This window comes from Salvelinus fontinalis, chromosome 22 (assembly GCF_029448725.1).
Source record: "Salvelinus fontinalis isolate EN_2023a chromosome 22, ASM2944872v1, whole genome shotgun sequence".
Taxonomy (NCBI): Eukaryota; Metazoa; Chordata; class Actinopteri; order Salmoniformes; family Salmonidae; genus Salvelinus; species Salvelinus fontinalis.
In genome coordinates, this window is record NC_074686.1 from 28976529 (window position 1) to 28993985 (window position 17457).

The following is a 17457-nucleotide window of genomic DNA, read 5'->3' on the forward strand; positions in this document are numbered from 1 at the left end:
CACATTCAGTACACACACATACACAGTCAGTACACACACATTCAGTACACACACATACACAGTCAGTACACACACATTCAGTACACACACATACACATTCAGTACACACACATACACATTCAGTACACACATACACATTCAGTACACACACATACACAGTCAGTACACACACATTCAGTACACACACATACACATTCAGTACACACACATACACATTCAATACACACATACACATTCAGTACACACACATACACATTCAGTACACACACATACCCATTCAGTACACACACATACACATTCAGTACACACACGTGCACATTCAGTACACACACGTGCACATTCAGTACACACACATACACATTCAGTACACACACATACACATTCAGTACACACACATACACATTCAGTACACACATATACACATTCAGTACACACACATACACATTCAGTACACACATACACATTCAGTACACACACATGCACATTCAGTACACACACATACACATTCAGTACACACACATACACATTCAGTACACACAAATACACATTCAGTACACACACATACACAGTCAGTACACACACATTCAGTACACACACATACACATTCAGTACACACACATACACATTCAGTACACACATACACAGTCAGTACACACACATACAGTGCACACACATACACATTCAGTACACACACATACACATTCAGTACACACACATACACATTCAGTACACACACACACACATTCAGTACACACACATACACATTCAGTACACACACATACACATTCAGCACACACAAATACACATTCAGTACACACACATACACAGTCAGTACACACACATTCAGTACACACACATACACATTCAGTACACACACATACACATTCAGTACACACACATACACATTCAGTACACACACATACACATTCAGTACACACACATACACATTCAGTACACACACATACACATTCAGTACACACACATACACATTCAGTACACACACGTGCACATTCAGTACACACACGTGCACATTCAGTACACACACATACACATTCAGTACACACACATACACATTCAGTACACACACATACACATTCAGTACACACACATACACATTCAGTACACACATACACATTCAGTACACACACGTGCACATTCAGTAAACACATATACACATTCAGTACACACACGTGCACATTCAGTACACACATATACACATTCAGTACACACACGTGCACATTCAGTACACACAAATACACATTCAGTACACACACATACACAGTCAGTACACACACATTCAGTACACACACATACACAGTCAGTACACACACATTCAGTACACACACATACACATTCAGTACACACACATACACATTCAGTACACACATACACATTCACTACACACACATACACAGTCAGTACACACACATTCAGTACACACACATACACATTCAGTACACACACATACACATTCAGTACACACACATACACATTCAGTACACACATACACATTCAGTACACACACATACACATTCAGTACACACACATACCCATTCAGTACACACACATACACATTCAGTACACACACGTGCACATTCAGTACACACACGTGCACATTCAGTACACACACATACACATTCAGTACACACACATACACATTCAGTACACACACATACACATTCAGTACACACACATACACATTCAGTACACACATACACATTCAGTACACACACGTGCACATTCAGTAAACACATATACACATTCAGTACACACACGTGCACATTCAGTACACACATATACATATTCAGTACACACACGTGCACATTCAGTACACACATATACACATTCAGTACACACACCTGCACATTCAGTAAACACATATACACATTCAGTACACACACGTGCACATTCAGTACACACATATACACATTCAGTACACACATATACACATTCAGTACACACACGTGCACATTCAGTACACACGTTCAGCCTCGGTAAGGCTATCCATTAGCCTTTGCTCACTGGAAATAATGTCTGTAATGTTGTCTCCGGCTGGAGCAGCCTGCTACTTTTAACAACAAATAAATGCAATCAACCAATCAACCCAGTGTGAACATGGGTAAAGAAAAACCTGAAAACCTGAAAAACATTAACTTGTAGGTAAACAGACACACACTCTTGCATACACAGATACACACAAACACAGCGTCTTGCCTATGATGCAGAAGGGTTTCCTGGCGAAGCGTAGTCTCCCCTGCCATCCTCTGTAACGACAGCAGCAGCCGGACGCCCAAACCCTCACAACGTATTCCAGACCAAACACCACGATCATTACAAACTCCTGTAGGGGGAGACAGAGAGAGAACACCACAATCATTACAAACTCCTGTAGGGGGAGACATAGAGAGAACACCACGATTATTACAGCCTCCTGTAGGGGGAGACAGAGAGAGAACACCATGATTATTACAGCCTCCTGTAGGGGGAGACATAGAGAGAACACCATGATTATTACAGCCTCCTGTAGGGGGAGACAGAGAGAGAACAGCATGATTATTACAGCCTCCTGTAGGGGGAGACAGAGAGAGAACACCATGATTATTACAGCCTCCTGTAGGGGGAGACATAGAGAGAACATCATGATTATTACAGCCTCCTGTAGGGGGAGACAGAGAGAGAACACCATGATTATTACAGCCTCCTGTAGGGGGAGACAGCGAGAGAACATCATGATTATTACAGCCTCCTGTAGGGGGAGACAGAGAGAGAACACCATGATTATTACAGCCTCCTGTAGGGGGAGACAGAGAGAGAACACCACAATCATTACAAACTCCTGTAGGGGGAGACATAGAGAGAACACCACGATTATTACAGCCTCCTGTAGGGGGAGACAGAGAGAGAACACCATGATTATTACAGCCTCCTGTAGGGGGAGACAGCGAGAGAACATCATGATTATTACAGCCTCCTGTAGGGGGAGACAGAGAGAGAACACCATGATTATTACAACCTCCTGTAGGGGGAGACAGAGAGAGAACACCATGATTATTACAACCTCCTGTAGGGGGAGACAGAGAGAGAACACCATGATTATTACAGCCTCCTGTAGGGGGAGACAGAGAGAGAACATCATGATTATTACAGCCTCCTGTAGGGGGAGACAGAGAGAGAACACCATGATTATTACAGCCTCCTGTAGGGGGAGACAGAGAGAGAACACCACGATCATTACAAACTCCTGTAGGGGGAGACAGAGAGAGAACACCATGATTATTACAGCCTCCTGTAGGGGGAGACAGAGAGAGAACACCACGATCATTACAAACTCCTGTAGGGGGAGACAGAGAGAGAACACCATGATTATTACAGCCTCCTGTAGGGGGAGACAGAGAGAGAACATCATGATTATTACAGCCTCCTGTAGGGGGAGACAGAGAGAGAACACCACGTTCATTACAAACTCCTGTAGGGGGAGACAGAGAGAGAACACCACGATCATTACAAACTCCTGTAGGGGGAGACAGAGAGAGAACACCATGATTATTACAGCCTCCTGTAGGGGGAGACAGAGAGAGAACATCATGATTATTACAGCCTCCTGTAGGGGGAGACAGAGAGAGAACACCACGATCATTACAAACTCCTGTAGGGGGAGACAGAGAGAGAACACCACGATCATTACAAACTCCTGTAGGGGGAGACAGAGAGAGAACACCATGATTATTACAGCCTCCTGTAGGGGGAGACAGAGAGAGAACATCATGATTATTACAGCCTCCTGTAGGGGGAGACAGAGAGAGAACATCATGATTATTACAGCCTCCTGTAGGGGGAGACATAGAGAGAACATCATGATTATTACAGCCTCCTGTAAGGGGAGACAGAGAGAGAACACCATGATTATTACAGCCTCCTGTAGGGGGAGACAGAGAGAGAACACCATGATTATTACAGCCTCCTGTAGGGGGAGACATAGAGAGAACACCATGATTATTACAGCCTCCTGTAGGGGGAGACAGAGAGAGAACACCATGATTATTACAGCCTCCTGTAGGGGGAGACATAGAGAGAACACCATGATTATTACAGCCTCCTGTAGGGGGAGACAGAGAGAGAACACCATGATTATTACAGCCTCCTGTAGGGGGAGACAGAGAGAGAACATCATGATTATTACAGCCTCCTGTAGGAGGAGACATAGAGAGAACATCATGATTATTACAGCCTCCTGTAGGGGGAGACATAGAGAGAACATCATGATTATTACAGCCTCCTGTAGGGGGAGACAGAGAGAGAACATCATGATTATTACAGCCTCCTGTAGGGGGAGACATAGAGAGAACATCATGATTATTACAGCCTCCTGTAGGGGGAGACATAGAGAGAACATCATGATTATTACAGCCTCCTGTAGGGGGAGACAGAGAGAGAACATCATGATTATTACAGCCTCCTGTAGGGGGAGACAGAGAGAGAACATCATGATTATTACAGCCTCCTGTAGGGGGAGACATAGAGAGAACATCATGATTATTACAGCCTCCTGTAGGGGGAGACAGAGAGAGAACAGCATGATTATTACAGCCTCCTGTAGGGGGAGACAGAGAGAGAGAACACCATGATTATTACAGCCTCCTGTAGGGGGAGACAGAGAGAGAACACCATGATTATTACAACCTCCTGTAGGGGGAGACAGAGAGAGAACACCATGATTATTACAGCCTCCTGTAGGGGGAGACAGAGAGAGAACAGCATGATTATTACAGCCTCCTGTAGGGGGAGACAGAGAAAGAACACCATGATTATTACAGCCTCCTGTAGGGGGAGACAGAGAGAGAACACCATGATTATTACAGCCTCCTGTAGGGGGAGACAGAGAGAGAACACCATGATTATTACAGCCTCCTGTAGGGGGAGACAGAGAGAGAACATCATGATTATTACAACCTCCTGTAGGGGGAGACAGAGAGAGAACACCATGATTATTACAGCCTCCTGTAGGGGGAGACAGAGAGAGAACATCATGATTATTACAACCTCCTGTAGGGGGAGACAGAGAGAGAACATCATGATTATTACAGCCTCCTGTAGGGGGAGACAGAGAGAGAACATCATGATTATTACAGCCTCCTGTAGGGGGAGACAGAGAGAGAACACCATGATTATTACAGCCTCCTGTAGGGGGAGACAGAGAGAGAACATCATGATTATTACAACCTCCTGTAGGGGGAGACAGAGAGAGAACATCATGATTATTACAGCCTCCTGTAGGGGGAGACAGAGAGAGAACACCATGATTATTACAGCCTCCTGTAGGGGGAGACAGAGAGAGAACATCATGATTATTACAACCTCCTGTAGGGGGAGACAGAGAGAGAACACCATGATTATTACAGCCTCCTGTAGGGGGAGACAGAGAGAGAACACCACGATCATTACAAACTCCTGTAGGGGGAGACAGAGAGAGAACACCATGATTATTACAACCTCCTGTAGGGGGAGACAGAGAGAGAGAGGGTCTGACCATTAAATAACAGTAAGAGACAAGGGGCGAGGGCAAAAAGGACAGAACAACTAAGAAAGATATTGGAGGGTAAGAGGGAAAGAGATATAAAAGAGAAAGGGAGATGAGGGGGTTGAGCGAGAGAGCAAAAGTAAAAGGAGAAAGAGAGAGAGGCAGAGGGAGAGAGCAGAAGTAAAAGGAGAAAGAGAGAGAAGCAGAGGGAGAGAGCAAAAGTAAAAGGAGAAAGAGAGAGAAGCAGAGGGAGAGAGCAGAAGTAAAAGGAGAAAGAGAGAGAGGCAGAGGGAGAGAGCAGAAGTAAAAGGAGAAAGAGAGAGAAGCAGAGGGAGAGAGCAAAAGTAAAAGGAGAAAGAGAGAGAAGCAGAGGGAGAGAGCAGAAGTAAAAGGAGAAAGAGAGAGAAGCAGAGGGAGAGAGCAGAAGCAGAAAGCCATCCTCCATTACCTCCTTCTAAAGTTAAAAGAGGAGGAAGTGATTATAGGACGGCTGTTAGGATTAGTGGATCATGTCTGGGATTTCTTGCATAGTCAACAATAAGTCCTCTCGCCTGCATACACCACAGTTTCTTACACTGCTGTTCCTCCGCTAGACAACACACACACTCAGTGGCAGGCGTGACGGCACGCAGAATCAGACACACACACACATTATCACAGTGAGATGGATGACAATTGGTGACCATGAGCGGTTTGTGTGTGTGTGTTTTTGTGTGTGTAGTGTGTTTTTGTGTGTGTGTGTGTATGTGTGTGTGTGTCTGCACATGTAGAGAAAGAGGAAAAGTCTCGACTAGAACCTAATGAGACACACACGAACTGCTCATGGTCGCCTATCGCCATCCATCTCCCTGTAATGGTGTGTGTGTGTGTGTCTGATTCTACGTGCCGTCACGCCTGTCGCTGATTGTGTGTGTGTGTTGTCCCGCGGAGGAACAGCAGTGTAAGAAACGGCGGTGTCAGAGGAAGGCCCTAAAAATGTCCAAGACTCCAGCCACCCAAGTAAAAGACTGTTCTCTCTGCTACCGCGCAGCAAGCGGTACCGGAGCGCCAAGTCTGGAACCAACAGGACCCTGAACAGCTACCCCGATGCCATAAGACTGCTAAACAAGACTGCTAAATAGCTATTCAAATGGCTACCCGCTGCCGCTACTGTCTATTATCTATCCTGCTGCCTAGTCACTTTAACCCTACCTGTATGTACCTCATATCCCTGCACATTGACTCAGTACTTGTACTCCCTGTATACAGCCGTGTTATTTTTACTCGTTATTGTTATTCGTTATTCACTGTTTATTTATTCCTTGTGTCACTATTTCAATTAAGCACTGTTTCACTGTTAGTCTACACCTGTTGTTTATGAAGCATGTGACAAATAAAATTTGATTTGATCTGACACGCACACACAGAGAGAGAGAGCAGACTCGGTAGCCACAGGTACTGTGACAGGAGTAGTTTGTGTGTGTGTGTGTGTGTGTGTGTGTGTGTGTGTGTGTGTGTGTGTGTGTGTGTGTGTGTGTGTGTGTGTGTGTGTGTGTGTGTGTGTGTGTGTGTGTGTGTGTGTGTGTGTGTGTGTGTGTGTGTGTGTCTCCTGGTATTGCTTGGCAGTTAGCACAAAAAACTGTAGTATATTCAATCTGATTAAGTAATGTTTTAATAGTGTCAATCAAATGTATTGATCAAATCAAAGTTTATTTGTCACGTGCACAGAATGCAACACCTGTAAACAGCACAGTGAAATGCTTACTGGTAAACTCTTCCTCAACAACGCAGTACTCAATATTAAAGGTAAAGAATTAGAAAAGTATCAAATAGAAAATAAAGAAATAGATAAGTGACCAACTGTTCCGTCTATTTGATTGACTGTTCCATGTCATGGTCCGGGAAGCTCTGTGAGGGGAGTGGGGGGACAGGTGTAGGAGCTCCGCTGTATATACTCCCACAACAACCAGTACATCTGTCAGATCCATTACTGCGTGTCCCGCCGGGACCTGATCCGGACCAGGAGGCACAACATCTGGGTGAGAGAGGGTACGACAACACCCAGTGGTGGAAAAAGTACTCAATTGTCATACTTGAGTAAAAGTAAAGATTCCTTAATAGAAAATGACTCAAGTAAAAGTGAAAGTCACCCAGTAAAATACTACTTGAGTAAAAGTCTAAAAGTATTTGGTTTTAAATATACTTAAGTATCAACAGTAAATGGAATTGCTCAAATGTACTTAAGTATCAAAAGTAAAAGTAAAAGTAAATAATTTAAACTTGTATTTTTTTATTGACAGATAGCCAGGAGCACACTCCAACACTCAGACATCATTTACAAAGGAAGCATTTGTGTTTAGTGAGCCAGATCAGAGGCAGTAGCGATGACCAGGGATTTTCTCTCGATAAGTGTGTGAATTGGACCATTTTCCTGCCAAAATGTATCGAGTACATTTGGGTATCAGGGAAAATGTTTGGAGATTCAACAGCAGGTTACACCAGGTAGACACCTGTGGATCTGGGTGGCATTGGTTCAGGATATTGTTGAGCTTGTGTTTTCAAAAACAGGTGAGTTTTTTTAATTCTCATAACAGCGAACTTTGCTGGTTTCTGGTGTGTGTGAGTGTGAGTGTGAGTGTGAGAGTGTGAGTGTGAGTGTGAGTGTGAGTGTGAGTGTGAGTGTGAGTGTGTGTGTGTGTGTGTCTGTGTTCCAGGCTGCGTGGCGCCAGGTGGACAAGTTTCTCTTCTCTCTTTCCTCAGTCCCAGCTGACTCTTGGTTCTAACAGCGGTGGCATGTGTCTCAGCACTGCTGTTTGTGTGTCACATTCTCTTTGCAGCGGGTCTTCAAGCACAATAACACCCCCAACGTAGATCCTGACAGCTTAGGCACTGCTGTATTGTCTGGACTCTACGCCCACATAGATCCATAGCACATAGACACTGCAACCAACGCTCCAGTTAGCTTGACCATAGATGAGTACATAGAGATGAACGTCACTGGCCAAGCCGGCCACTATCAGAGCCTGGTATCAACCACCAATTAGAGCACTGTATCTGGCAGAGTCAAAAGTTGTCCACCAATTAGATCACTGTATAGAGAAGAGTCAAAAGTTGTGCACCAATTAGATCACTGTATCTGGCAGAGTCAAAAGTTGTCCACCAATTAGATCACTGTATAGAGAAGAGTCAAAAGTTGTCCACCAATACAAATATTAATGAAAGTTAAACTAATCTAAACCAAACTAATAAAGCTTCTTGAAATATACTGCGTGCTATTCTATTCTATTGTCTTCTATTCTACACCCATCATCTGTCTGTAATGCAGTAACTTCAATGAGCTGACAGGGATCGCTGTTTGTTTTGGAGTGATGGAGTGACATGAGTGAGAGAGAGAGAGATACAGAGATACAGAGAGAGAGAGAGAGAGAGAGAGACAGGGAAGTACTCATAGTATAAGTGCTGAAGAAGGTTGAACAGAGAGAGATAAAGAGGAAGCTGAACAGTCACGGGAAAACAAGAAGAAAAGAGAACACTAACTGGTGACAGGGAGAGAGAGAGAGAGAGAGAGAGAGAGAGAGAGAGAGAGAGAGAGAGAGAGAGAGAGAGAGAGAGAGAGAGAGAGAGAGAGAGAGAGAGAGAGAGAGAGAGAGAGAGAGAGAGAGAGAGAGAGAGAGGGAGAAAGACAGAGAGAGAGAGAGAAAGACAGAGAGAGAGAGAGGCACGGAGAGAGAGAAAGAGGCACGGAGAGAGAGAAAGAGGCAGGGAGAGAGAGAGAGAGAGAGAGAGAGAGAGAGAGAGAGTGTGTGTTTGTGTGTGTGTGTGTGTGTGTGTGTGTGTGTGTGTGTGTGTGTGTGTGTGTGTGTGTGTGTGTGTGTGTGTGTGTGTGTGTGTGTGTGTGTGTGTGTGTGTGTGTGTGTGTGTGTGTGTGTGTGTGTGTGTGTGTGTGTGTGTGTGTGTGTGTGTGAGAGAGAGAATGGGGTCAATTCGAATTGAAGGCAGTCAATTAAGAAAGTAAACTGAAATATGAATTCCAAATTGACAGCATCTATTTTCAATGACTTTTCAATAAACTGAAGAATAAAAGCTATTGGTGTGTGTGTGCCTAAAGTTTGAGATTTCAAATGGTATTTGAACCTAGTTCTGAAAAATGTTTTTTTTTTTGAGCTAAACTTTTACAATTCTAGTGTATTCAAATAAAGGGAGAGAAAGATTCAGTGGGATAACCAGTGTTTACACTGTAACAGTATATCATCAACCTACTGTAGCTAGGTTCCAGTCTGCTTTCACCAACCTGTCGTTGTCTTGCCAAACAAGGCCATGATATAATGATGTTGAAAGCATATCAGACAGGTACTCAAGCTAACATATTACTGATTCAGACTTGTGTTGAGGTGGGTTGGCAGGGCCAGTTGGCACTGTACGTTGACGACAAAAAGATTTACAAAAGAGAGTTATTATATGGATAATCTGGGGCTGTGTGTATCAAGCCTCTCAGAGAAGAAGTGCTGATCTGCCCATCTAATCTTATTCCATGTGTATCTAAAAGATAAACTGATCCTAAATCAGCTCTCATACTGTGAGACGCTTGGTACATCTGACCCCTGGAGCTGGGTCTATTGTGGAGGGGATGAAACCGGGGCTGAGGGCTATTTCTTACCAGGATGAAGAGGCCTTCGTTGGCTATCTTTTGATTGCCTGGGATGGTTGAGAACACAGACAGCACCAGACAGCTGAACACCAGCAGGAAACTGTAACACACACACACACAGAGAGAGAGACAGAGACACATGTCAATATACAGTCGACACATGGCCAAAAGCTTGCCAGACACAAAACAAGTTATTTTTCATTGTAGTTCATTCTACTTCATTGTCTTCTAGTTTATTAGCGCGAGTGTGTTGAACAATGTGACCATTGTCCATTGTGTCCAGAGTAGAGATGTATTTCATAATTACAGCTATGGTGTTGTACACAGAACAGCATGTCCGGCATGCCAGTTTGGAAAACTGAGTGGACACAGATTAAAATGCTTCGGAACGCAGCGGGTTCTTTGAGAGTTGGAGCGTTGCCGGGTGCTGTTGCTCCCTTCCAGGTGTCCCCAGTGGAAGGTTCTCTGACCCTCTCTTTCCCTTTCACTCTAATGCTCACACACACACACACCGCCACACACACACATCACCTCCACACTCGGGTCCATGTGAATATTCTGGGAGTACAGTAGGATTAGCCAGGTGGCAGCTGCTGTTGCTTCTGGGGTAGAGGCCAGGTCTCACAGTATGAGAACACTTCTCACAACCCCAAACAGTCTCAAGCGCTCCAGCTCATAATCACACACACACACACACACTCTCCACTGACATCGCTGTGAGGGCTAACGAAGGCCATGACCTCTAAAACTCCATATTACAACAACCACAAAGATAAACTGTTGTATGAATGGAGCAATCACACTGAGTGGATATGGATGGGTCATCACTGAAGAAATGACAATCACACTGAGTGGATATGGATGGGTCATCACTGAAGAAATGACAATCACACTGAGTGGATATGGATGGGTCATTACTGAAGGAATGACAATCACACTGAGTGGATATGGATGGGTCATCACTGAAGAAATGACAATCACACTGAGTGGATATGGATGGGTCATCACTGAAGAAATGACAATCACACAGAGTGGATATGGATGGGTCATTACTGAAGAAATGACAATCACACTGAGTGGATATGGATGAGTCATCACTGAAGAAATGACAATCACACTGAGTGGATATGGATGAGTCATCACTGAAGGAATGACAATCACACTGGTTAGTGTTTAACAGAATGTGAGCAAGCAAAGCCCTAACTGATAATGATGGTCTGTCGGACAACAAGCAAAGCCCTAACTGATTATGTATGGTCTGTCTGACAACAAGCAAAGCCATAACTGATCATGTATGGTCTGTCTGACAACAAGCAAAGCCCTAACTGATCATGTATGGTCTGTCTGACAACAAGCAAAGCCCTAACTGATCATGTATGGTCTGTCGGACAACAAGCAAAGCCCTAACTGATCATGTATGGACTGTCTGACAACAAGCAAAGCCCTAACTGATAATGTATGGTCTGTCTGACAACAAGCAAAGCCCTAACTGATCATGTATGGTCTGTCTGACAACAAGCAAAGCCCTAACTGATCATGTATGGTCTGTCGGACAACAAGCAAAGCCCTAACTGATCATGTATGGTCTGTCTGACAACAAGCAAAGCCATAACTGATCATGTATGGTCTGTCGGACAACAAGCAAAGCCCTAACTGATCATGTATGGTCTGTCTGACAACAAGCAAAGCCCTAACTGATCATGTATGGTCTGTCGGACAACAAGCAAAGCCCTAACTGATCATGTATGGTCTGTCGGACAACAAGCAAAGCCATAACTGATCATGTATGGTCTGTCTGACAACAAGCAAAGCCCTAACTGATAATGATGGTCTGTCGGACAACAAGCAAAGCCCTAACTGATCATGATGGTCGGTCGGACAACAAGCAAAGCCCTAACTGATCATGTAGGGTCTGTCGGACAACAAGCAAAGCCCTAACTGATCATGTATGGTCTGTCGGACAACAAGCAAAGCCATAACTGATCATGTATGGTCTGTCTGACAACAAGCAAAGCCCTAACTGATCATGTATGGTCTGTCTGACAACAAGCAAAGCCCTAACTGATAATGTATGGTCTGTCGGACAACAAGCAAAGCCATAACTGATCATGTATGGTCTGTCGGACAACAAGCAAAGCCCTAACTGATCATGTATGGTCTGTCTGACAACAAGCAAAGCCCTAACTGATCATGTATGGTCTGTCTGACAACAAGCAAAGCCCTAACTGATCATGTATGGTCTGTCGGACAACAAGCAAAGCCCTAACTGATCATGTATGGACTGTCTGACAACAAGCAAAGCCCTAACTGATAATGTATGGTCTGTCTGACAACAAGCAAAGCCCTAACTGATCATGTATGGTCTGTCTGACAACAAGCAAAGCCCTAACTGATCATGTATGGTCTGTCGGACAACAAGCAAAGCCCTAACTGATCATGTATGGTCTGTCTGACAACAAGCAAAGCCATAACTGATCATGTATGGTCTGTCGGACAACAAGCAAAGCCCTAACTGATCATGTATGGTCTGTCTGACAACAAGCAAAGCCCTAACTGATCATGTATGGTCTGTCGGACAACAAGCAAAGCCATAACTGATCATGTATGGTCTGTCTGACAACAAGCAAAGCCCTAACTGATAATGATGGTCTGTCGGACAACAAGCAAAGCCCTAACTGATCATGTATGGTCTGTCTGACAACAAGCAAAGCCCTAACTGATCATGTATGGTCTGTCTGACAACAAGCAAAGCCCTAACAGATAATGTATGGTCTGTCGGACAACAAGCAAAGCCCTAACTGATCATGTATTGTCTGTCGGACAACAAGCAAAGCCCTAACTGATCATGTATGGTCTGTCTGACAACAAAGGTGATGGAAACACCATAATGAATGGGCTGTCTGACAACAAGGGTGATGGGAACACTGTAATAAATGGCAAAGAGTGATGCTGTATCAGTAGTGACTGTTATAATGACATTATAATGTTGTTGAGCTCTGGTGAGTAAGAGTTCTACTGTATTTATAACACATGCCAGATAAACTTGAAATTTGACGAAACAACAAAAACAAAATGTTTAAAGAAAGGATGAAAGAAAGGATGAAAGAAAGGATGAAAGAAAGGATGAAAGAAAGGGCAATAAGGAGAACAGGGACAATACTGTAATGTTGTGGAGCCTTGTTGAATTAGGAATTAGATAGGATCTCTATGATGTGAGTCTACTACAGTCCATCCATTCAGTCATTCCACTCACTTTACGGTAAACAGAGGAGGAAGGACACAAGGAGAGATAGAGAAGAACCATTTCCTGCCAGACTCACACGGTGACAAACATCCACAAGCACACACAGACACAGACATAGATGATCATTGTAAATGAGGGGAGGAAGAGAAAGAATGGCTGGTGTGGGTGACCAGGGATGGTAAATATGTGATGATAACATCCCAGAGGATCTGACAACAACCCCAATGTCAGAGTCAGAAACACTGTAGTAGCTACAACAGGACTGACCCCTCTATCAGTCCAACAGGACTGACCCCTCTATTAGGACAACAGGACTGACCCCTCTATTAGGACAACAGGACTGACCCCTCTATTGGGACAACAGGACTGACCCACCCATTAGTCCAACAGGACTGACCCCTCTATTAGGACAACAGGACTGACCCCTCTATTAGGACAACAGGACTGACCCCTCTATTAGTCCAACAGGACTGACCCATCTATTAGGACAACAGGACTGACCTCTCTATTAGGACAACAGGACTGACTTCTCTATTAGGACAACAGGACTGACCCCTCTATTAGGACAACAGGACTGACCCCTCTATTAGGACAACAGGACTGACCCCTCTATTAGGACAACAGGACTGACCCCTCTATTAGGACAACAGGACTGACCCCTCTATTAGTCCAACAGGACTGACCCATCTATTAGGACAACAGGACTGACCTCTCTATTAGGACAACAGGACTGACTTCTCTATTAGGACAACAGGACTGACCCCTCTATTAGTCCAACAGGACTGACTTCTCTATTAGGACAACAGGACTGACCCCTCTATTAGGACAACAGGACTGACCCCTCTATTAGTCCAACAGGACTGACCCCTCTATTAGGACAACAGGACTGACGCCTCTATTAGGACAACAGGACTGACCCCTCCATTAAAACAACAGGACTGACCCCTCTATTAGGACAACAGGACTGACCCCTCTATTAGGACAACAGGACTGACTCCTCCATTAGTCCAACAGGACTGACCCCTCCATTAGTCCAACAGGACTGACTCCTCCATTAGTCCAACAGGACTGACTCCTCCATTAGTCCAACAGGACTGACTCCTCCATTAGTCCAACAGGACTGACTCCTCCATTAGTCCAACAGGACTGACTCCTCCATTAGTCCAACAGGACTGACTCCTCCATTAGTCCAGCAGGACTGACCCAACAGGACTGACCCACCTATTAGGACAACAGGACTGACCCAACAGGACTGACCCCTCTATTAGGACAACAGGACTGACTCCTCCATTAAAAAAACAGGACTGACCCCTCTATTAGGACAACAGGACTGACCCAACAGGACTGACCCCTCTATTAGGACAACAGGACTGACCCAACAGGACTGACCCCTCTAATAGGACAACAGGACTGACCCAACAGGACTTACCTCTCCAGTAGGACAACAGGACTGACCCACCCATTAGGACAACAGGACTGACCCAACAGGACTGACCCCTCTATTAGGACAACAGGACTGACCCAACAGGACTTACCTCTCCAGTAGGACAACAGGACTTACCTCTCCAGTAGGACAACAGGACTGACCCCTCTATTAGGACAACAGGACTGACCCCTCTATTAGGACAACAGGACTGACCCCTCTATTAGGACAACAGGACTGACCCCTCTATTAGGACAACAGGACTGACCCCTCTATTAGTCCAACAGGACTGACACATATATTAGGACAACAGGACTGACCCCTCTATTAGTCCAACAGGACTGACCCATATATTAGGACAACAGGACTGACCCATCTATTAGTCCAACAGGACTGACCCCTCTATTAGGACAACAGGACTGACCCCTCTATTAGGACAACAGGACTGACCCCTCCATTAAAACAACAGGACTGACCCCTCTATTAGGACAACAGGACTGACCCCTCTATTAGGACAACAGGACTGACCCCTCTATTAGGACAACAGGACTGACCCCTCCATTAAAACAACAGGACTGACCCCTCCATTAAAACAACAGGACTGACTCCTCCATTAGTCCAACAGGACTGACTCCTCCATTAGTCCAACAGGACTGACTCCTCCATTAGTCCAACAGGACTGACTCCTCCATTAGTCCAGCAGGACTGACCCAACAGGACTTACCTCTCCAGTAGGACAACAGGACTGACCCACCCATTAGGACAACAGGACTGACCCAACAGGACTGACCCCTCTATTAGGACAACAGGACTGACCCAACAGGACTTACCTCTCCAGTAGGACAACAGGACTTACCTCTCCAGTAGGACAACAGGACTTACCTCTCCAGTAGGACAACAGGACTTACCTCTCCAGTAGGACAACAGGACTGACCCACCCATTAGGACAACAGGACTGACCCAACAGGACTTACCTCTCCAGTAGGACAACAGGACTTACCTCTCCAGTAGGACAACAGGACTTACCTCTCCAGTAGGACAACAGGACTTACCTCTCCAGTAGGACAACAGGACTTACCTCTCCAGTAGGACAACAGGACTTACCTCTCCAGTAGGACAACAGGACTTACCTCTCCAGTAGGACAACAGGACTTACCTCTCCAGTAGGACAACAGGACTTACCTCTCCAGTAGGACAACAGGACTGACTCCTCCATTAAAACAACAGGACTGACCCCTCTATTAGGACAACAGGACTGACCAACAGGACTGATCCCTCCATTCGGACAACAGGACTGACCAACAGGACTGATCCCTCAATTAGGACAACAGGACTGATCCCTCCATTAGGACAACAGGACTGACCAACAGCACTGACCCCTCTATTAGGACAACAGGACTGACCCCTCCATTAGTCCAACAGGACTGACATGACAATGTGATGTAGAAAACTGCTGACGCACTACCCACTACCCTAGTTTAATTCTACTATTACAACTTTCAAGAGTAAGTTGAAAGCCCGACTGAGTTCCTGTTCATCTCCCACTATCTCTCCACGACCCCAACCCACTTCCTTAGGACAACAGGAAGAAGAAACACAGAGATGGAAGTTAGAGAGATCTGAGAGATCCTCAGGTCAGACAGCCAGTAGGGAGCAATCCGTCAACCAGGGAGGAAATGGCACTCAGAGTAGAAGTGCTGATCTAGGATCAGATCCACCCTGTCCATGTAATCTTATTCATTGTGATGGAAAAGGCTAAACTGATCCGAGACCAGCACTCCTACTCTGAGACCCGTGATAAATAACTGGACCTGGAGGGCCGCAGTGTCTGATGGTTTTCATTCTTGCCTTTTCATCAATGGCTTATAATTCTCTGAGCATGAATGTGAACAGACCTGGATTCAAACTATTTTAAATCGTTCAAACACTTTTAGCGTTTTCTTTGGCTTGCCTGGATGTGCCTGATTAGTGGGGTACACATTTTTGGGACCATTCTATTGTTCCATTAAAGGGATAGTTTGGGATTTTTTCAATGAGGCCCTTTATCCAGGTTTGGGATCCCGAGTGGCGTGGCGGACTAAGGCACTGTATCTCAGTGCTAGAGGCGTCACTACAGACACCCTGGTTCGAATCCAGGCTGTATCACAACCAGCCTTGGTTGGGAGTCCCATAGGGCGGCACACAATTGGCACAGCATCGTCCGGGTTTGGCCGGTGTAGGCCTCCATTGTAAATAAGAATTTGTTCTTAACTTCTTTGGGACAGGGGGGCAGTATTAAGTAGCTTGAATGAAAAGGTGCCCAGAGTAAACTGCCTGCTACTCAGTCCTAAAAGCTAGAATATGCATATAATTAGTATATTTGGATAGAAAAACTCTGAAGATTCTAAAATTGTTTGAATGATGTCTATGAGTATAACAGAACTCATATGGCAGGCAAAAACCTGAGAAAAAATCCAACCAGGAAGTGGGAAATCTGAGGTTTGTAGTTTTTCAACTCTTTGCCTATCCAAGATACAGTGGAAATTGGGTCATATTGCACTTCCTAGGGCTTCCACTAGATGTCAACAGTCTTTAGAACCGTGCTTGATATTTCTACTGTGAAGGAGGGGGGAATGGGAGCTGAATGAGTCAGAGGTCTGGCAGAG

The 17457-nt window shown here is 44.9% G+C and overlaps 1 protein-coding gene across 1 annotated transcript in view; it reads right to left on the reverse strand.

Moving 5' to 3' along the window:
- LOC129820153 (potassium voltage-gated channel subfamily KQT member 4-like) overlaps nucleotides 1-17457 on the reverse strand; it is a 238091-nt gene that overhangs the window by 40975 nt on the left and 179659 nt on the right. The window contains exons 2-3 of the mRNA XM_055877089.1: nucleotides 10155-10245; nucleotides 2215-2341 (exon numbers count right to left, since the gene is read on the reverse strand). Of these exons, the coding sequence (XP_055733064.1) occupies nucleotides 2215-2341; nucleotides 10155-10245 (218 nt within the window). The remainder of the gene's footprint in view (nucleotides 1-2214; nucleotides 2342-10154; nucleotides 10246-17457) is intronic.